This window comes from Tachypleus tridentatus, chromosome 10 (genome assembly GCF_004210375.1).
Source record: "Tachypleus tridentatus isolate NWPU-2018 chromosome 10, ASM421037v1, whole genome shotgun sequence".
Classification (NCBI taxonomy): Eukaryota; Metazoa; Arthropoda; class Merostomata; order Xiphosura; family Limulidae; genus Tachypleus; species Tachypleus tridentatus.
In genome coordinates, this window is record NC_134834.1 from 24,846,894 (window position 1) to 24,863,340 (window position 16,447).

A 16,447-nucleotide genomic window follows, 5' to 3' on the forward strand; every position below is an offset into this window, starting at 1 on the left:
CATTCATTTTATTACAGATTTTATACTAATTAGAATAATGTGATTTTTCTTTTTACTGTACAGTTGGTACTATACTAATATTACTGTGTGCATTCATTTTATTACAGATTTTATACTATTTAGAATAATGTGATTTTTCTTTTTACTGTACAGTTGGTACTATACTAATATTACTGTGTGCATTCATTTTATTACAGATTTTATACTATTTAGAATAATGTGATTTTTCTTTTTACTGTACAGTTGGTACTATACTAATATTACTGTGTGCATTCATTTTATTACAGATTTTATAGTATTTAGAATAATGTGATTTTTCTTTTTCTGTACAGTTGGTACTATACTAATATTACTGTGTGCATTCATTTTATTACAGATTTTATATTGTTTAGAATAATGTGATTTTTCTTTTTACTGTACAGTTGGTACTATACTCAGATTACTGTGTGCATTCATTTTATTACAGATTTTATACTATTTAGAATAATGTGATTTTTCTTTTTACTGTACAATTGGTACTATACTAAGATTACTGTATGTATTCATTTTATTACAGATTTTTTCTGTTTAGAATAATGTGATTTTGCTTTTTACTGTACAGTTGGTACCATTACTAAGATTACTGTGTGCATTCATTTTATTACATATTTTATAGTATTTAGAATAATGTGATTTTTCTTTTTACTGTACAATTGGTACTATACTAAGATTACTGTATGTATTCATTTTATTACAGATTTTATACTATTTAGAATAATGTGATTTTTCGTTTTACTGTACAATTGGTACTATACTAAGATTACTGTATGTATTCATTTTATTACAGATTTTATACTATTTAGAATAATTTGATTTTTCTTTTTACTGTACAGTTGGTACTATACTCAGATTACTGTATGCATTCATTTTATTACAGATTTTATAGTATTTAGAATAATGTGATTTTACTTTTTACTGTACAGTTGGTACTATTCTAAGATTACTGTATGCATTCATTTTATTATAGATTTTATATTATTTATAATAATGTGTGCATTCTTTATATTGTGGAAATTACAAATAGTGATTTAAAAGGGATATTTTAGATATCAAAATATAAAAGTACGGAAAACTTATTAACTTTGGGAAATGTGTAAAGATACAGTATTTTACGTGAATTCTAAGAGGAAGCAGAACTGGAAGTAAACCACATCCAATAAAATAACACCTGACTTATTATGCTTGTTTTATAAACAGAAAGGAGATTGTGTTTATGGATAAAGAAAGATTTAAATTGAAATTCAAAATATGTAGTTAAGAAAATAATTCACATAATCTTAAAGATGTGTTACTACTCACTTCTGACATCATATTATAATAAACAGCTATCATATACAAAACTCTTTAGAGTATTATCTAACTTCTAAATTTTTTTCTAAGTTCTAATTCAAAATCATGAATTCAATTATAGGTCCTAGGATGAGCTGAGTCCTAAATCTTAGAACGAAAACAACAGCCAACAGAAGGGGTGTTCCTAATTAAGAAAATCAGTTGTATCATTGACCAACACTACCTTGGTAGGAGGTTACTTTACAACTACCTTAGAATTGTGCACTTGACTGGCCTATAAACAAATGTCTGTCAAAGATGGCAAAATCAAATAAACCTATAAGTAACATAAATCTAAGTGGTACAAAAATTCTGGATGTTTACGTTTTTTGTCAACAGAAGACTTTTATAACAATCTTCCAAATTTTTATCTAGCAGTAACACCAATTAGTTATATTTTCAGTTAATTCAGCTTTCTGCCTTTTTTGAATATTTTTGTTCTTTTATTCATCCATATAAAGCTTACTTACTTTGTCAGACCATTTAAAATATTTGATGTTAAATACCTCATGCAAATCTGCTTTTATTTTTCTGACCAACAAACAGGTCATTCACTTTTCTTTTAAACAATTAAATATTTGTATATGCTCTTTTGCTTGACTTGTGCACTTTCAATTTGCAGTTTCACAGCTTAAGTACAGACATACAATCTGGTGTCATGACCACCACGAAGATTCAGTTGGATGTAAAATGATAAAATTCTAATTTGAATTTTCTCTATTTTACATTTGAAGTGAGGTATTAGAAGAGGTTCTGTGTATAGTTTAAAACTTTTGCTGGTTTCTGTATGAGATCCTAAGACTACCAATATTGCCCCTTGTTAAACACAGAGTGCTCTAAAGCACTTAATGAAGTTTATAAGGCCCTTCACAACAGAGTTTCATGGTCAAGTGATACAATAAAGTGACTAAACTTTAATCTAAGCTACTTTAAGATGCCAATAGCTGCATCTACAAGATTTCTGATTCAAACCATAGAGGAACTTTATGGTATGCAGTCATGTGTTTGCTAACCTTTCAATACAGAAATGTTCAAAATTATCACTTATTCAGGTGTGTAGAGTTTTAACAAATAACTAGAAAGTCATTGTTCTAAATTATTCACCCCAGGTAAAACTTCTGTCTTCCTGTAGCAAAGGTTCAAGGAAAGTTGCACATATAATGAGTAAAAGGGGACCCTTCTCATTAGTAGATCAGGTAACATTCTATGGATAATCATTTTGTTTGAAGGGGAATGACAGATAGTCAGAGAGTAAAACACACTTCTCAAGAGAACTAGCATTGTTGTTTCCACAGCCATGCTTTTTTCACAGTCTGGAACACATAAACAGCTTGAAAGATTTAGAGTTTGAGATTCTTGATCATGTATTGCTTTCTCTAGTACAGGTGCTATATACCATCCATTATACACATACTATTTTTATTATCCTTACATATGAAACAAACGCTGTTAAACTGTGTTTCAAATTGCATCCAGACTCTTTCACTCAAAAACCTAGTCAGTGCCAGGTAAATCAGATTTATTCTGTAACCTACTGGACCACTCGTAGAAGAAATTAACGCACATCAGAATACCACACAATGTGTGAAGGAGTTTTGTAGCATGACCAGAGGATTGTCATTTCAGAGTTCTCTATTCTCCTTTGCTCTTCTGTTGTATTATTAAGTTTAAAAAGATTGCCCTTGATGAAATGGTACTCTCAAATAAGTCCAGGTGCTTGTGACCAAGGAGTAGACAATGACAAATAAGTGATCCTGATGTCACATTTCAAAAAATAGCTAGTGATTTATTTCTCAAAACATTTTCAATTTCTATGTATTTTTTCAATGCTGCTATCACAGTCCGTGTTCACAACATTTCTTATTATAACCAAGTCTTTTTTACAACGTTTATTATTTTTGTATTCTTGCCTCTTTTATTACTTTTACATTGTTAATCACCAATTAAAAAAAAATAAAACAATGCACCACCATACATTCCAACTTTGATAATTTTGGGGATAAATGAATGCTAAATCCACACTTTAAATAAACACGTATGCTTAGGATCTTGTTTAGTAGCTTCAAAATTATAAACGGTACCGATATTTTAATGGAACACGTGTTAACTGTCGAATAAATGTTGTGTAGGTGAAACAAACAATGCAGTAAATCATGATAAACAATCAATTAACAAATGTAATTTGAAACAATGGGAGGAAGAAATGGCACAATGTAACTTTGAATCAATCACACAGGTGGAAAAAGCCTGCAGTGGCAGCTTTACTAAGGTATCCACATAATGCCAAACAAGAGATATGCCAAAGTTTAATCAACTACCTACACATCTCAGCACTGCAACACAGCTGCACTGGAGCCCAGTGTTATCCTACAATGCTTTGCCACAGCTCTGGGAGGGGAGAACAAAGAACCTGTGTGGTGTATGTGATTTTAGTTATTAGTTTGGTTTTTACTGATTTAATAGTAGGTATGGAGTATGAACAGCAAGTGGTTACTTCTGATACTTCAGTTCCAGAAAACAAACAGATCACAAGAAGGTCCTGGGAAGAGGGATAGAATGGTTAGCTCAGCTTTTTCAGGGCTAGGTAGTGCTTGGTACGTGCCTAAGGAAATATAAGATCAAGAAACAGGTTGGTAAAGAAGCTATCAGAATAGTGATTGATTTCACAATATATAACACACTTCACGTAGCCACCACTTCAGCCAGTTAACACTGATTTCACTATGTAACAAATTTTTTACTTTTTCTTCTTCCTGGGCAGAAAGTGTTATTTCCTAATTACTTATGCCTACAGTAAATGGGAAAGACCTATTTTTCTCTTCAAACTTTACTTTTGTGACCTGGATAATGAAATATTCAAATTTACCCATTTTCCAGAACATTCCAGGTATATTCAAGTGCTAAGTAGCTGATAGAGAATTTTCTCAAACTTACAAGAACTTTCTAAAATGTTATAGAATTTATAAGAATTTTCAAGTGCAAGTTGCAAGTCAGATAAAGTGTCACTGACATTTTTCAATCTTCTTCACTCATAAAATGAGCTCTGTTTCTGCCACAATGTATCCTGTCTGTGTGAGGCAATTGGAATTGTCTGTAACCTGAACAAGTGGCACCTCTTCATTGATAGCTCATCCAGAAGCCTCAAAGCTGTGCTGCTCCATAACAGGAATAAGTATCTATTTCTTCCCCTGGCTCATTCAGTGCACCTCACAGAGGAATACAACAGTATCAAGAATTTGCTAGAAGCCTCGAAGTATGATGGGTATGGCTGGGAGGTTATTGGAGACTTCAAAATGGTGGCATTCCTGATGGGTCTCCAAGGAGGCTTTACCAAGTTTCTGTTATCTTTGCCTGTGGGACAGCACGGACACCACAGCACGCTACAACAGGAAACACTGGCCACAACTAACCGAGTTCTCTGTGGGGAGGCAGAATGTCACAATTTGTCATAGCTCTTGATAAGGAGTCTACAGTCTTCAAGTACCTTCGAGGCTTCTTCCCTAAGATGTCTGAGGCAAAGGTCAAAACTGGTGTCTTCGTTGGACCACAAATAAAGAAAATCCTGGAATGCATACAATTCCCCAAGAAGCTTAGTAGGAAAGAAGAAAAAGCTTGAAGCAGCTTTGTCACAGTGGTTCAGGGCTTCTTGGGCAATCACAAGACCAAAAATTATGTGGAATTGGTTGAGGCTCTGATGTAGAACTACGGCAAAATGGGCTGCAGGATGTCCCTGAAAGTCCATATTCTTGACACTCATCTTGATATATTCAAGGAGAACATAAGAACATACTCAGAGGAACAAGGTGAGCACTTCCACCTAGATATACTGGACTTTGAACACCGCTACCAAGGAGCCTACAACGAAAACATGATGGGAGCCTATATTTGGGGGCTGATACATGAAAGTGATTTACATTACAGTAGCAAATCTTGAAAAACTACTCACTTCTTAACATTTTTGTATAACTTTAGTATAAATACATGTAAATTTTGATTCATGTTGTTTTATTCAGACCTTATGTAAATGAAAATGTGCAAATTTGCTCATTTTTACATAGAAAATAGGTTAATTTCTAAATTTCAGTATACATGTCACAAAAGCAAAGTTTGAAGGGAATAAATGACCATTTTCTGTACTTTTACAACATAAGTGATTAAGAAATAACTTATACTATCCAGAAACAAAATTTGTGTTACATTGTGATTTTATCTAATGAATGGTGTCAGACTAGAAGTGAATAGAGAACATCTTAAACTAAGTAAAAGAAGTGTTAATCACAACACTTCTAATTTTGGCACTGACATCTTCGGAATGCAAGTATCACGGAAATTATCAGTATGTCTTGCCTGTACAAGTAGGTGAACTCTTGGTGACGAGAAACCCACATGAAATAAAACTGTATCTCCGAATGGCTGGTATAGGTGTTAACACTGTTATTAATCAAAATTAATCAACAACTATGGCTGGTGTAATATTTTTTTTAAATTTAACTGTATCAATGAGGAGAAATAGTAAAACAGTATAATAATATCACATAAACTGGAAACCAGTTTCACCTTGATTTTAATAATCTTGAGATTTCCGAGCATGTACACATTTACAAGTTACGTAGTCCAGTTTGATATATAATGTCTTCAGTAAACTATCTTTAACTGAGTACGTGTGAAGAAGGAATACTGATTGCAGTTCCAAATTTATTTCGAGCATCTATATGAAAAGTGGCAAGCTCTTGTACACACAAAATCAGATATGTATTTGTACTCGTGATAAATCTGAGCTGCTTACACAAATCTGACTCAAAATTTGATAAGCTGTTGTGCAAAAAAGATAATGTACATATGAATATTAGACACTTTTCTCCATCATACAGTTTACATATGCACAGATGCATTTGGATAACCTCTACAACTTTTTAAATGTAAATTTTAGTTTTCAGTATTTGTGTATAACACATCTGATATTTACCTTCCTTCATCATGAGCTTCTGATAAATTAGCATTGTAGGGTACAATGAACAGTTGAGAAATCTGACAAGGGATGTAATGCAATTTAAAGTGGCAATCTGTAAAACATTGTGCCATACACACTTTGACCCCCACACAAGGTGAACTGTTAAACTGAGGCTGTTTCACTTTTTAAATCTATCCTGTATTCATGCCACCTCAAAGCAGCATGGAATTTAGTCTTTGTTGTTGTTGTTATTGTTCGGTAGACTATATTTTTTTTTCTCTGTCAAATTATTTTGCAGGTTTGATTAAGCAACCCAACTAAAAATATTTACGAGCTAGCATCTTTTTGCAAACTGATAATCCATGGTTAGCTTAAACTATAAAACCTAGCTTCTTCAAAGTTTATCCTACGAAAACTTTTCTGTTTCCTGACAACAAGACACTGGAGCTATTTTTTGTATCATAACAAAAACACTTTGTTTTAAATATTTTAACACACACAGTTTGCAGTGTACGTTAAAAACTTAATTTCTTAATATTGAAGTACAAAATTTTAAACACTATATAAATTTACACTGTAAAAATATACCGATGGCACTTGCAAACAGAAGCAAAAAAATGTGTAACTTGTATTATTAGTTTCATTAATTTAGTTATGTTATCCAAAATGAGGTTGCACTTTCCTAATACAGGATTCACTTGAAAATATCCAAGAAATTTGCCAATCTTTAAACTGTGTTTAAAATAGTAAGATATTTGGAATATAATATATATAAATAACAGAGGATAGAGTGAAATTCAAAGTGTGAGAAAATAAAGCAAAATAAATCTACTTCAATCTAACAATGTTTCCTGTTAAACTACGCAGCATTTAAGACTGAAACATGTTCTGAATATCAATTAGATTCATATTTGCCAATGTCCTGAGTGCAGTGTTTAACTGAGGCAGACAGCCATTTTATATTTTAATAATAAAATAACAATAACAACAAGATAGGTATGCCACTTTTTTTTATTTGACAGGTTTTTAAAGGAATATACAACACAAGAATACAATCGCTGAACATGATCAATGGTTCACGTGAAAATGATGGAGCTAGAAATGATGCAGATGACTATGTAAGAACAAGGAAATGAATCGTGAAATTCTACTCCTATTTACAACTGTCAATGGAAAGAAACTGGTGTCAAATGGCAGCATTGTACATACAGGCATACTTATTGCAGGTAAACAAAACTGTTACAAACAGAAAACACTGGTTGTGCCTTTATTAACCACCACACAGTGTCAGAGAAAAACATCTGACACATTTGTCTATAAACAGCAAAGAGGACTGATGCATTATTATTTCACATGACTGGTTAAAAGAGAGAAAAAAAAAAAGTAAAACTTATTACAGCAGGCTGAGTTTATACAAATGTTAGGCAACTTCCAGTACTACACAATATAATCATATGAAACTTTGTCGCAGAATCAATGCAGTTTACTTTATCATTCAAAAAATATCAAATATTCTGAGACAGCCTCAGAGTGCAACTGTGTGCTAAGGTCAGCCAGCAACAATTTTCTAGGGAAAAAAAAATATCTTTCAGAATCTTTACAATGGAATGTCAAAAGAAAGTAAAAACAAAACAATTATTTACAAAACTAAGAGTTCACAATTTAAGTTCCCATCTTAAGACACTGAGGTTCATTCTAACACAAGTGACCAAGAACTGGGTCTGTAAAAGAAAAATATTTACTTAGATTCCAGTTTACAGAAGTATAGAATTCATGACCATCATATGATCACTAAACTGAATTAATTTTAAGTTTTAAACATTCCTGCATTACAAATATGTTTTACATTTTTCCTATCTGTTACGATACATTCTTGTTTCCTATCTATAGGTTACATAAAAGTGTCTTAACAATTAGACTTAGCTAAAATAACAAATGAATTAAAAGCTGATATCAGAAAACATGCAAGTTTTTCTAATGGATTTTTCCAAAGCTGTGTATTAAATATTATAAACACATCTTAAAGTTTCTTTTATTGGATATTCTTCTCAGAAGCTGTGACTAGATAAAAGGTTTGTTCTTAAATATTTTTTTCCCATTTGTTTCTACTACACTGAAAAGTATATGATGGATGCAGCACGTAGCATAGATTCACAAGAATATCTCCTGATATCCCACTACTTTAAACAGCTTACGGGAAAAAGAAAGCCATGAAAAAAATAATATATATTTTAAGTAGATATAATAGCAATGCTGGAAAACTGCTATTAAGAATCAACACATTGACCTGACACGGTGTGAACTATAACATGATAAAATAATGCTTTAGGACTTTATAATTTCGAGCATCACCTGCATTTAATCTTTATGGATATTACTGAAATGTAATTTTATGACAAAGAGCATAATCATGGTTAAGACATGCTAATTACATAATGTTCAATAAAACAAACACACCATTATGAAGTAAAAAATCTTTAAAAACAATAAAGCAGGTATAGAAAAGGAATCAAATCCAACATGAACACATTAGAAACAACCTTTTCTTTTACAAAATGTCACCAATTAACAATTTAATATTGTAATGATTGGAAATTTATCAGGCATAAAAACACACAAGAACCTAACCAGTACCTGCCTACAAGAAAACTAAAATACATAAGATAACCTAAAAATACAACAGCCAGAATTCTGCAGAACCTCCATTACATATTTGTCAGAAGGTTTGAACATTTTTCCAGTTTAATTCACATGCAATATAAATACCTCATTGTCACAGAAATTTAGGAAATGCAAACATTTCTCTTCTATACTAATATTTAATCCTAAGCACTTGTATCACAACAGTTAAATCATCTTGAACAAATTTAGTACTTAAGCTACAGTACAAACAATGGCTATAGTCATTTACCCTTTGTATCAACAACAGTGGAATACAGAAATTTAATTCACTTTTTAGAGCATTCAAAAAACAAACTATAATGTTAGTATCAGAAATGTTCATGTTAATTTATACAGTGATATATGACAAACAAATTATTTTCTTTTATAGCTGTCCTAGCTAATTTAGAAACACATAGCTAACAAGTCTGTTCCTTGGATATCAACACTGTAAAAATAAAGAAAGAAAAGAGAGAGAGAGGGGGGGTGTATCATCTACTTTACTCAATAAGATAACCTTTGGTTTGTGTAAATAACCAAACAGAAAGACAACATTTTATTGTAGGAAGATAAAAGCTACTTTAGTGTCAGAACACAAGAAGACACTCCACCCTTAACACAAAGCAAAAAACTGCAGAATAAAAAAACTGTTATGTGAGTTATAAATATAAGTATCTTTCAGAGAGGTGCAGTGAATTATTTATTTTATTTGGAACACTTACAATACACTTCATTTTTTCATGTTTATTTAAACATGCAGATAACAAACCATCAACTACATTTAAAAAAATTTAAACTCATATGAAGCCAAAATATGCATTACCAAAACACTGTGTGACTTAAAAAATTTGTTTATGTAAATGTATACACAAGTGATAACTCCAAGACTCCAGACAATACACTCGTATTACACAAGTGATAACTCCAAGACTCCAGACAATACACTTGTATTACACAAGTGATAACTCCAAGACTCCAGACAATACACTCGTATTAAATTTCCATGCGATTCTCAAGACAATACAAACCTAAACACTTGCTTCACAATTACATTGAATCCTAAATACCAGATAATACTAACATATTACCCAACACATAAAAGTAATCCTTACCCTAGAGAATTGTGCCTGTTACAGAAACAAATACGTTTGACTACAGATGAGGCAACAAACAAGGTCACCTCCATCACAGGATAAAAGTGGTAAATATATGTATATATACTTGATGATTTAATAAATTTTCAACTACACAAATGAAGTTCTTTGTCAAAGTGTTTCATTAACCTAAATTAAAACTTTCACCTAGTCTCTAGTTTGTTTGTTTTTTTTTTTTCATGAATGAACAAAAATTGTATTTTCTTTTATTGTAATGAAACTAAAAAAATATCAAAGAGCATTTTCAAATATAAAAATGACTGACCTCAGAACACTGCACTCTTTGGCTTTGACATGAATCATTTTTCCCCAACATCACAGCCAAGAGAAGATCTTGGCTCAAAAATAATGCTATTTACAAAACACATGATGTATAAATGAGTTTCTTTTCACACTGACAAAATGAGTATATGGAATAATTTACTGAAATGTCTTGTATTCCTAACTTTACACATGATGGCGCTGGTGATGAATATATAATACTTGTTTATAAATGTAAAAAAGCACCATCTTAACAAATAAACACAGTATTAAACAGTGGGATGTTTGTATGGTGGGAGAAAACATGATGGTTTAAATGCCTTTGAATGAAGAAAGATTTCAGTTCAGAAAAAAAAAAACAACAAAAAAAAAAAAAAAACAGTTGGTTTTGTCCAAGAAACTGACAGCAATGCCCAAATAATCTATATCATTATTTTACACTCTTTTATAGTGTGTTTTTAAACACAGGTTGAAGACTATTATTCTCTCATTTTGTGTGAAAATTCCTTCTACAAAAACTAAAAGCTGGTGAAAATGTCACCGTTAATATTTACGTGGGCCTGGGTGTCACAGGTACGTTTGTTTCACACTTTTCCAATAACTGTGTGTGAAAGAAAGTAGCATTTCAGTAGTTCTTGATGTAGTTCCACATCACCCCTTTACTCCAAGACTCCAGAAAATGGGGCCAGATCAAGCACATACTGTTGACAGAGAGGAGCCTGACTGTGTGTATGATTTGCAGCTGCTAGATATAAAATGGTCTAACCTGACTCAGAGTCACTGCTATCTGATGAACTACTGGTGCTGGTACTGCTACTGCTATCACTCTCACTTGAACTACTGCTGCTAACACTTAATCTGCTCGGACCACCAACGTCACCGTGGGAGTTTTCCACTTCTGTAAGAAAGGCGTTTCAATGAAAAACACACTGTTAATTCAGTTTACTTACAAACTAGTATAAACTTTTTTTTTTAATTATCAGTAAGCTGATTAACATATTTCAAGAGCAGGTGCTGCAAACAAACATCAAGAAATGTTAGAATTTAAGGAAGAAAAACACAAACTACCAGTAATATAACCACAAACACCTCTCAGTAATTTTTTTTAATCAACAATAAAACTAAAGTTCAAATCTTTCAAAATTTGGAAATCTTAACTTTATATGCTTGATTTTTGTATTTAAATTCAGTAATTAAAACAGGGAAGTCTCCACTAAATTTAATAATCCTAAGACTATGAAAATAATGGACAAAACTTGTTTGTAACAAAATAATAGTCTCAAAGAAATACTTTAAGTTTCTCTAAGGTTCTACTACATATAATTTTCTGTTAAAACTGACCAATTTTATTTTAGTTCCAGAGATTAGAGTTCCACGTAGATTGGTTTAAATACCACTTTTAATTCACAATTTTATTAACAGAATACAAAATGTTTATATCATTGCTAAACAGTACACAAAAACACAACATTGTGATTTGAACTACAAATCTAGGTTTTATACAAAAACAGGGAAAAAAAAACATTTCCACAGGTAATCTCTCTCAGACTTGCATAAAAAACACATTTCTAGTAAATTTTGAGCATAAATGAAATTTTCATGTTCTTTCAGGTCAATTAAAAAATTTATCATGACAACATGAAAATACAGTTTAGTATTAAAACAAAAAGTCTGGTCATAACATTATCTTTAACCATACTGTATAAATTTTTGAAGTGCTACAAATTTTTTTCCAGGTAACTAATAACTAACCAGCCAAATTTAGTTTTTAAATATGTACATAAATATATGTTTTTGGTCCTAAAGTACGACACATTACGTTATCCGACTTTACTTTAACTGCTACACTACATCTACTTGTCACAACTTCTTGGTGAAAAATTTGATCTATTCATTCTTTTGTTGTTGTTAAGAAAATCCGTTTGTTGATATGGAAGGTTAAAATGTGAAGTAAAATAGAGATTAATATTTTTCGGGGGTTAAAAAAAATGTTTGTATAGTTTATTGAAATAATAAGTGTTTTCTTTCAAAACTGTGATAGTGCAAGGTAAATAATTTGTCTAAGTTTGACACACTTTCTCACCCTTATATAGTTAAGGTCAAAATTAGTGTGTATTTATTTCTTCAGCCCCTTACCTTTCTTGGCTGGCTTTTTAGAAGGACATAGTTGGCCACTGACATCCTGCAGCCTTTTTTCTAGTTCTTGCTTCTTTTCCCTAACTTGTTCTTCCTTAGACTTGCCTGCTGATTTGTTCTTGGTGGCTATACACACAGACAGGCAATGGTGACTCATTAGCACCAGTAACAGAAACTGTCTCAATTTTCTCCCGTTCTTTGCCTCTTACTTTCAATAAATTTTAAGCCAAACAGTATAAGCAAGAATTTGAGAGACAGCACTCTTTTCTCCCCAACCCCCCAAAAAAACATTAAAAAAACCAAAAACAGTATAACTTATCCACTTTTTATGCAAATAAAATTTAAAAAAATATTTTACATAAATTAAACAAAAAATCATGCAGGCAAACTAAATGAACTTAATAATGACTTCAAAAGTAAACAATGTTTTAAAAAATTTATTATAATTGTTACAAATATTTTAATGACAAAGATTTAACTTCTAATGGGAAAAAAAGTAATTATAATATGGATATTATGAGGAACACAGATATAAAAGATGAAAACAGAAGAGATTGAAAAAAGTGATAAAATGGGAGGAAAGTGTGCCGAAAGATGGAAGAAACTTGAAAAAGACCAGCCAAGAAAACCTTGTACAAGGGGCAAAGAATAAATCTGCATGTAAAGCATGATGAATGATACTGCTTAAAACAGCAGTTGGTGTAGGTGTATGAATACTTGTGAAAATATGCAATATTAGGAAATACAGTGCTATGTTTATGTGCTGTATTAAACGTTCATATGCAATACAAAGTGCTAATCTAGCATAAAAGCAAACAAAAAAAGCCATATACAGTCAGTACCTTCTCACAAACAAAGATTTCCTACTTTCTTTGAACCACTGTTGAATCCACCATTTTTTCACAATTATAATAAAGCTTAAATTAAGCACTTCAAACAAACAACATACGTAATGTACTTACAGTAAGGTTTTCTAGGTTTCTTCCTCAAGCATGAGGCAACATAAGCTTCTAATTCCCGCAAGGTGGAAGGCTTGAGAGTCTCAAAGTCAATTTCTATTTCATCTGGATTTGAATCTCTAAGCGAGGGCTCTCTAGACTGAATGATGTGGACAACCCTACCCAACTTATCTCCTATTAGAAAATAAATAAACACATGTTTATACTGACATTTTATTAATCCTACCATTCATCATACACATGTTGACACCAACAGAAAATTTTTCAAGAATGATAAAAATATCAGAAAAAATAAACCTTACTTTTTTCAATAAATATTATAACATAAGTATGTAACTTCCAGGTACATCAACTTGTAATAAATACACTTCAGATATTTCCAAGAAATAACTAGTATAAACTTTGAGGATTACAGCATAGGTTAATAAATAACTCTAGACACTTCACCCAATTACTTTACTTTAGGGAACATAGTCAAACTGTTCTTAGGATCTCATGTATCTAGGTTCAAAAATGGTTCAGAATGATTAACTTTAACAATAAAAGAATGTAAAACCTAATTCAATAAAAACACTATCAGCATACTTTCTTTATCTTTAAATATTTCTTGTGCTGCGTGATGGGAGAATTTTGGTTTGGCAATAATACTTTTACAGACTAACATCTAGTGACTCGGTGTGTGAACACACAAAGGAAGCAGAGTTTTAAGTGTTCTTAGTGTACATAACTTTTAAGACTTCTCACAAATATCAAATGGAATGCAACATATTATAAACAGATCCAGTCAAAAAGTTCAACCAGCTATACATGCTTGTCCCTTGAGAATATACTTCAAGAACTAATTTTAACATTAAATCAAAATTCTTACCCACACCATCCAGGAAAAATACAGTCTATAGCTACAACTGAAACAGAACTGTTTACAAAACAGTTAGGCCTGGCATTTATAACAGCTTACAACTATCTATTCACTACGCTTTTCCTACCTGATCCTGCTATTAATTTATCTGAGCACAACCAACCAACCAGAAGAGTAACAAGTGTACTAATACACTTAGGTTTAAAATTTTCTACCTCCAGGATTCCAGTTAACCCAAACTCCTGGGTCAAGTAAACACGATAGTTGAGAACTTGACAAGACTTGTAGTACAGTATACAAGATTGCACACAGCTGTCCACAACCAACTTCTCACACATTTCATCAATGAAAATTAAGTTTCATAAAAACACCACAATTAACCCTTCACCTCAGATAGGTCAAAGTGTGCATCACAACCTTTCACAGAACTACACTCCAATATAATTTAATTAAACCACTTTATTATCAATAAATAAAAAAATTCAGTATCCGAACACAGATAATTGAGCAAAGTTTTGTATTATTCAAGTTTAAATTTTATGAAGAAATACTTTTAACACACTTTTAATTTCCACTAGTATGTTACATGTCTTTCCTCCTCTCTAAGTTTACCCCCCTCCAAAAAGTAATAAAAATTAATGTAAATTACTCATTATGTTTTCATAGTTCAGAGAAGCATAATTTGCATAACCTTCATTTTTATTTAGTTACAGAACAATGAAATAGAAAATCAATCCTCTCTTGCCACACCCACCTGTCACATCATGTCTTTCAGAACTTGCTAAGTTCTTTCTGAATACAAAGCCAAATTTTTCTCTATAAAATATAATGTATTATATTACCTTGTTGTTTGAACAGAGAATTGTATATTTTCTTTTCAGTTCAAACTTTATCCCCACAGAAAACACAACAAGAAGCATAGATGAATGTTTAATGGCTTTTGTCAACTGTTAGAAAGCTAGAAAAATTCTTTCCTCTTTATATGCTACTATTCAGCATTCTTTCACGTGTTATTTAAATGAATGAAAATTATTTAATGCAGCAGCATAACTAGTATAAAAAGGTCAAGTTACGTTTCATCAACAAATAACAATAAGTAATTCGTTTCTTGTTTTTCATGTGTATTTCTATTTATTATTATAACAGTAACTAAGATGTAAAAATTCAAAACTTTATAGGTAGTTAAAGTAAAATAAATAATTTTCATGAGATATGGTCACAAATAGTCTTATGTAACACGATATCACAATGCGAAATACAAGCTCGCCAATTTCATTTGTAACTTTAAGTACAAATGATACTTAACAGAGACATCATTCAAAAGGTGATAACACAACAAAATATAAGTATAAATAGATCCATACAGTTAAAATATTTAAGCTACTCAGGATAAACAACTGTGGGTTTTTTATTACAATGTGCAGTCATTCCAGAGAGAAATTTGGGAAATTTTCTAAATTTGTTTATGATGGTTACAAGACCAGTCAAATCAACTGTCCTCATAATGAGTTAGAGTACAGAAAATTACATAAAATATAAGGTTCTCCTGGAAAAAAATAGCAGAAGCACATGATATTCATTTAGGAGGTCTACAGAAGATGAACATGTAGTGTAAATTGTAATTTATTTTTATTTTAAAGTGAGGTGCTTTTCGCTTCATTTTTTTAATTTATTAAATTATAGCTACGGAACATTTGAAAAAATAAAAATAAAAAATTGAGTCTGAGAACCTAATGAGAAACCTGACCTAATGAAGCAACCTCAAAAATGAAGAAATGATCACTGAAACAGAAAAAGGAATATGTGACTTAATATACAATTAACCAAACAGCAATTAAATTAAAACTGATTCCCAGACATAAGCTAACAAAATTAAAAAACAGCACACCAAAGGACTCATGGAACATGTAGAGCTCATTGTACCTGAAGTTCACAAATGTGAAAACACATGCAGAACTGAGCAAGTTAATCAGTTAATCCTATCTAAATAAATTATATGGTCAGGGGTTAAAGGACATGTCACATTTGTAAACTTACTTAAAATAAATATTAAAAAAAACAACCTTAATTATTGATTTCTGTGCTTATCATGTGGTAT

General features: G+C 31.3%; 1 protein-coding gene across 4 annotated transcripts in view; it reads right to left on the bottom strand.

Annotated features, from left to right (window-relative positions):
- LOC143228897 (bromodomain-containing protein 3-like) overlaps positions 1–16,447 on the bottom strand; it is a 111,032-nt gene that overhangs the window by 28,888 nt on the left and 65,697 nt on the right. For all 4 annotated transcript variants that reach the window (XM_076460336.1, XM_076460334.1, XM_076460332.1 and 1 more), the window contains 3 exons: positions 13,494–13,664; positions 12,532–12,657; positions 11,162–11,293 (listed from right to left, as the gene is read on the bottom strand). In XM_076460336.1, the coding sequence (XP_076316451.1) occupies positions 11,162–11,293; positions 12,532–12,657; positions 13,494–13,664 (429 nt within the window). The remainder of the gene's footprint in view (positions 1–11,161; positions 11,294–12,531; positions 12,658–13,493; positions 13,665–16,447) is intronic.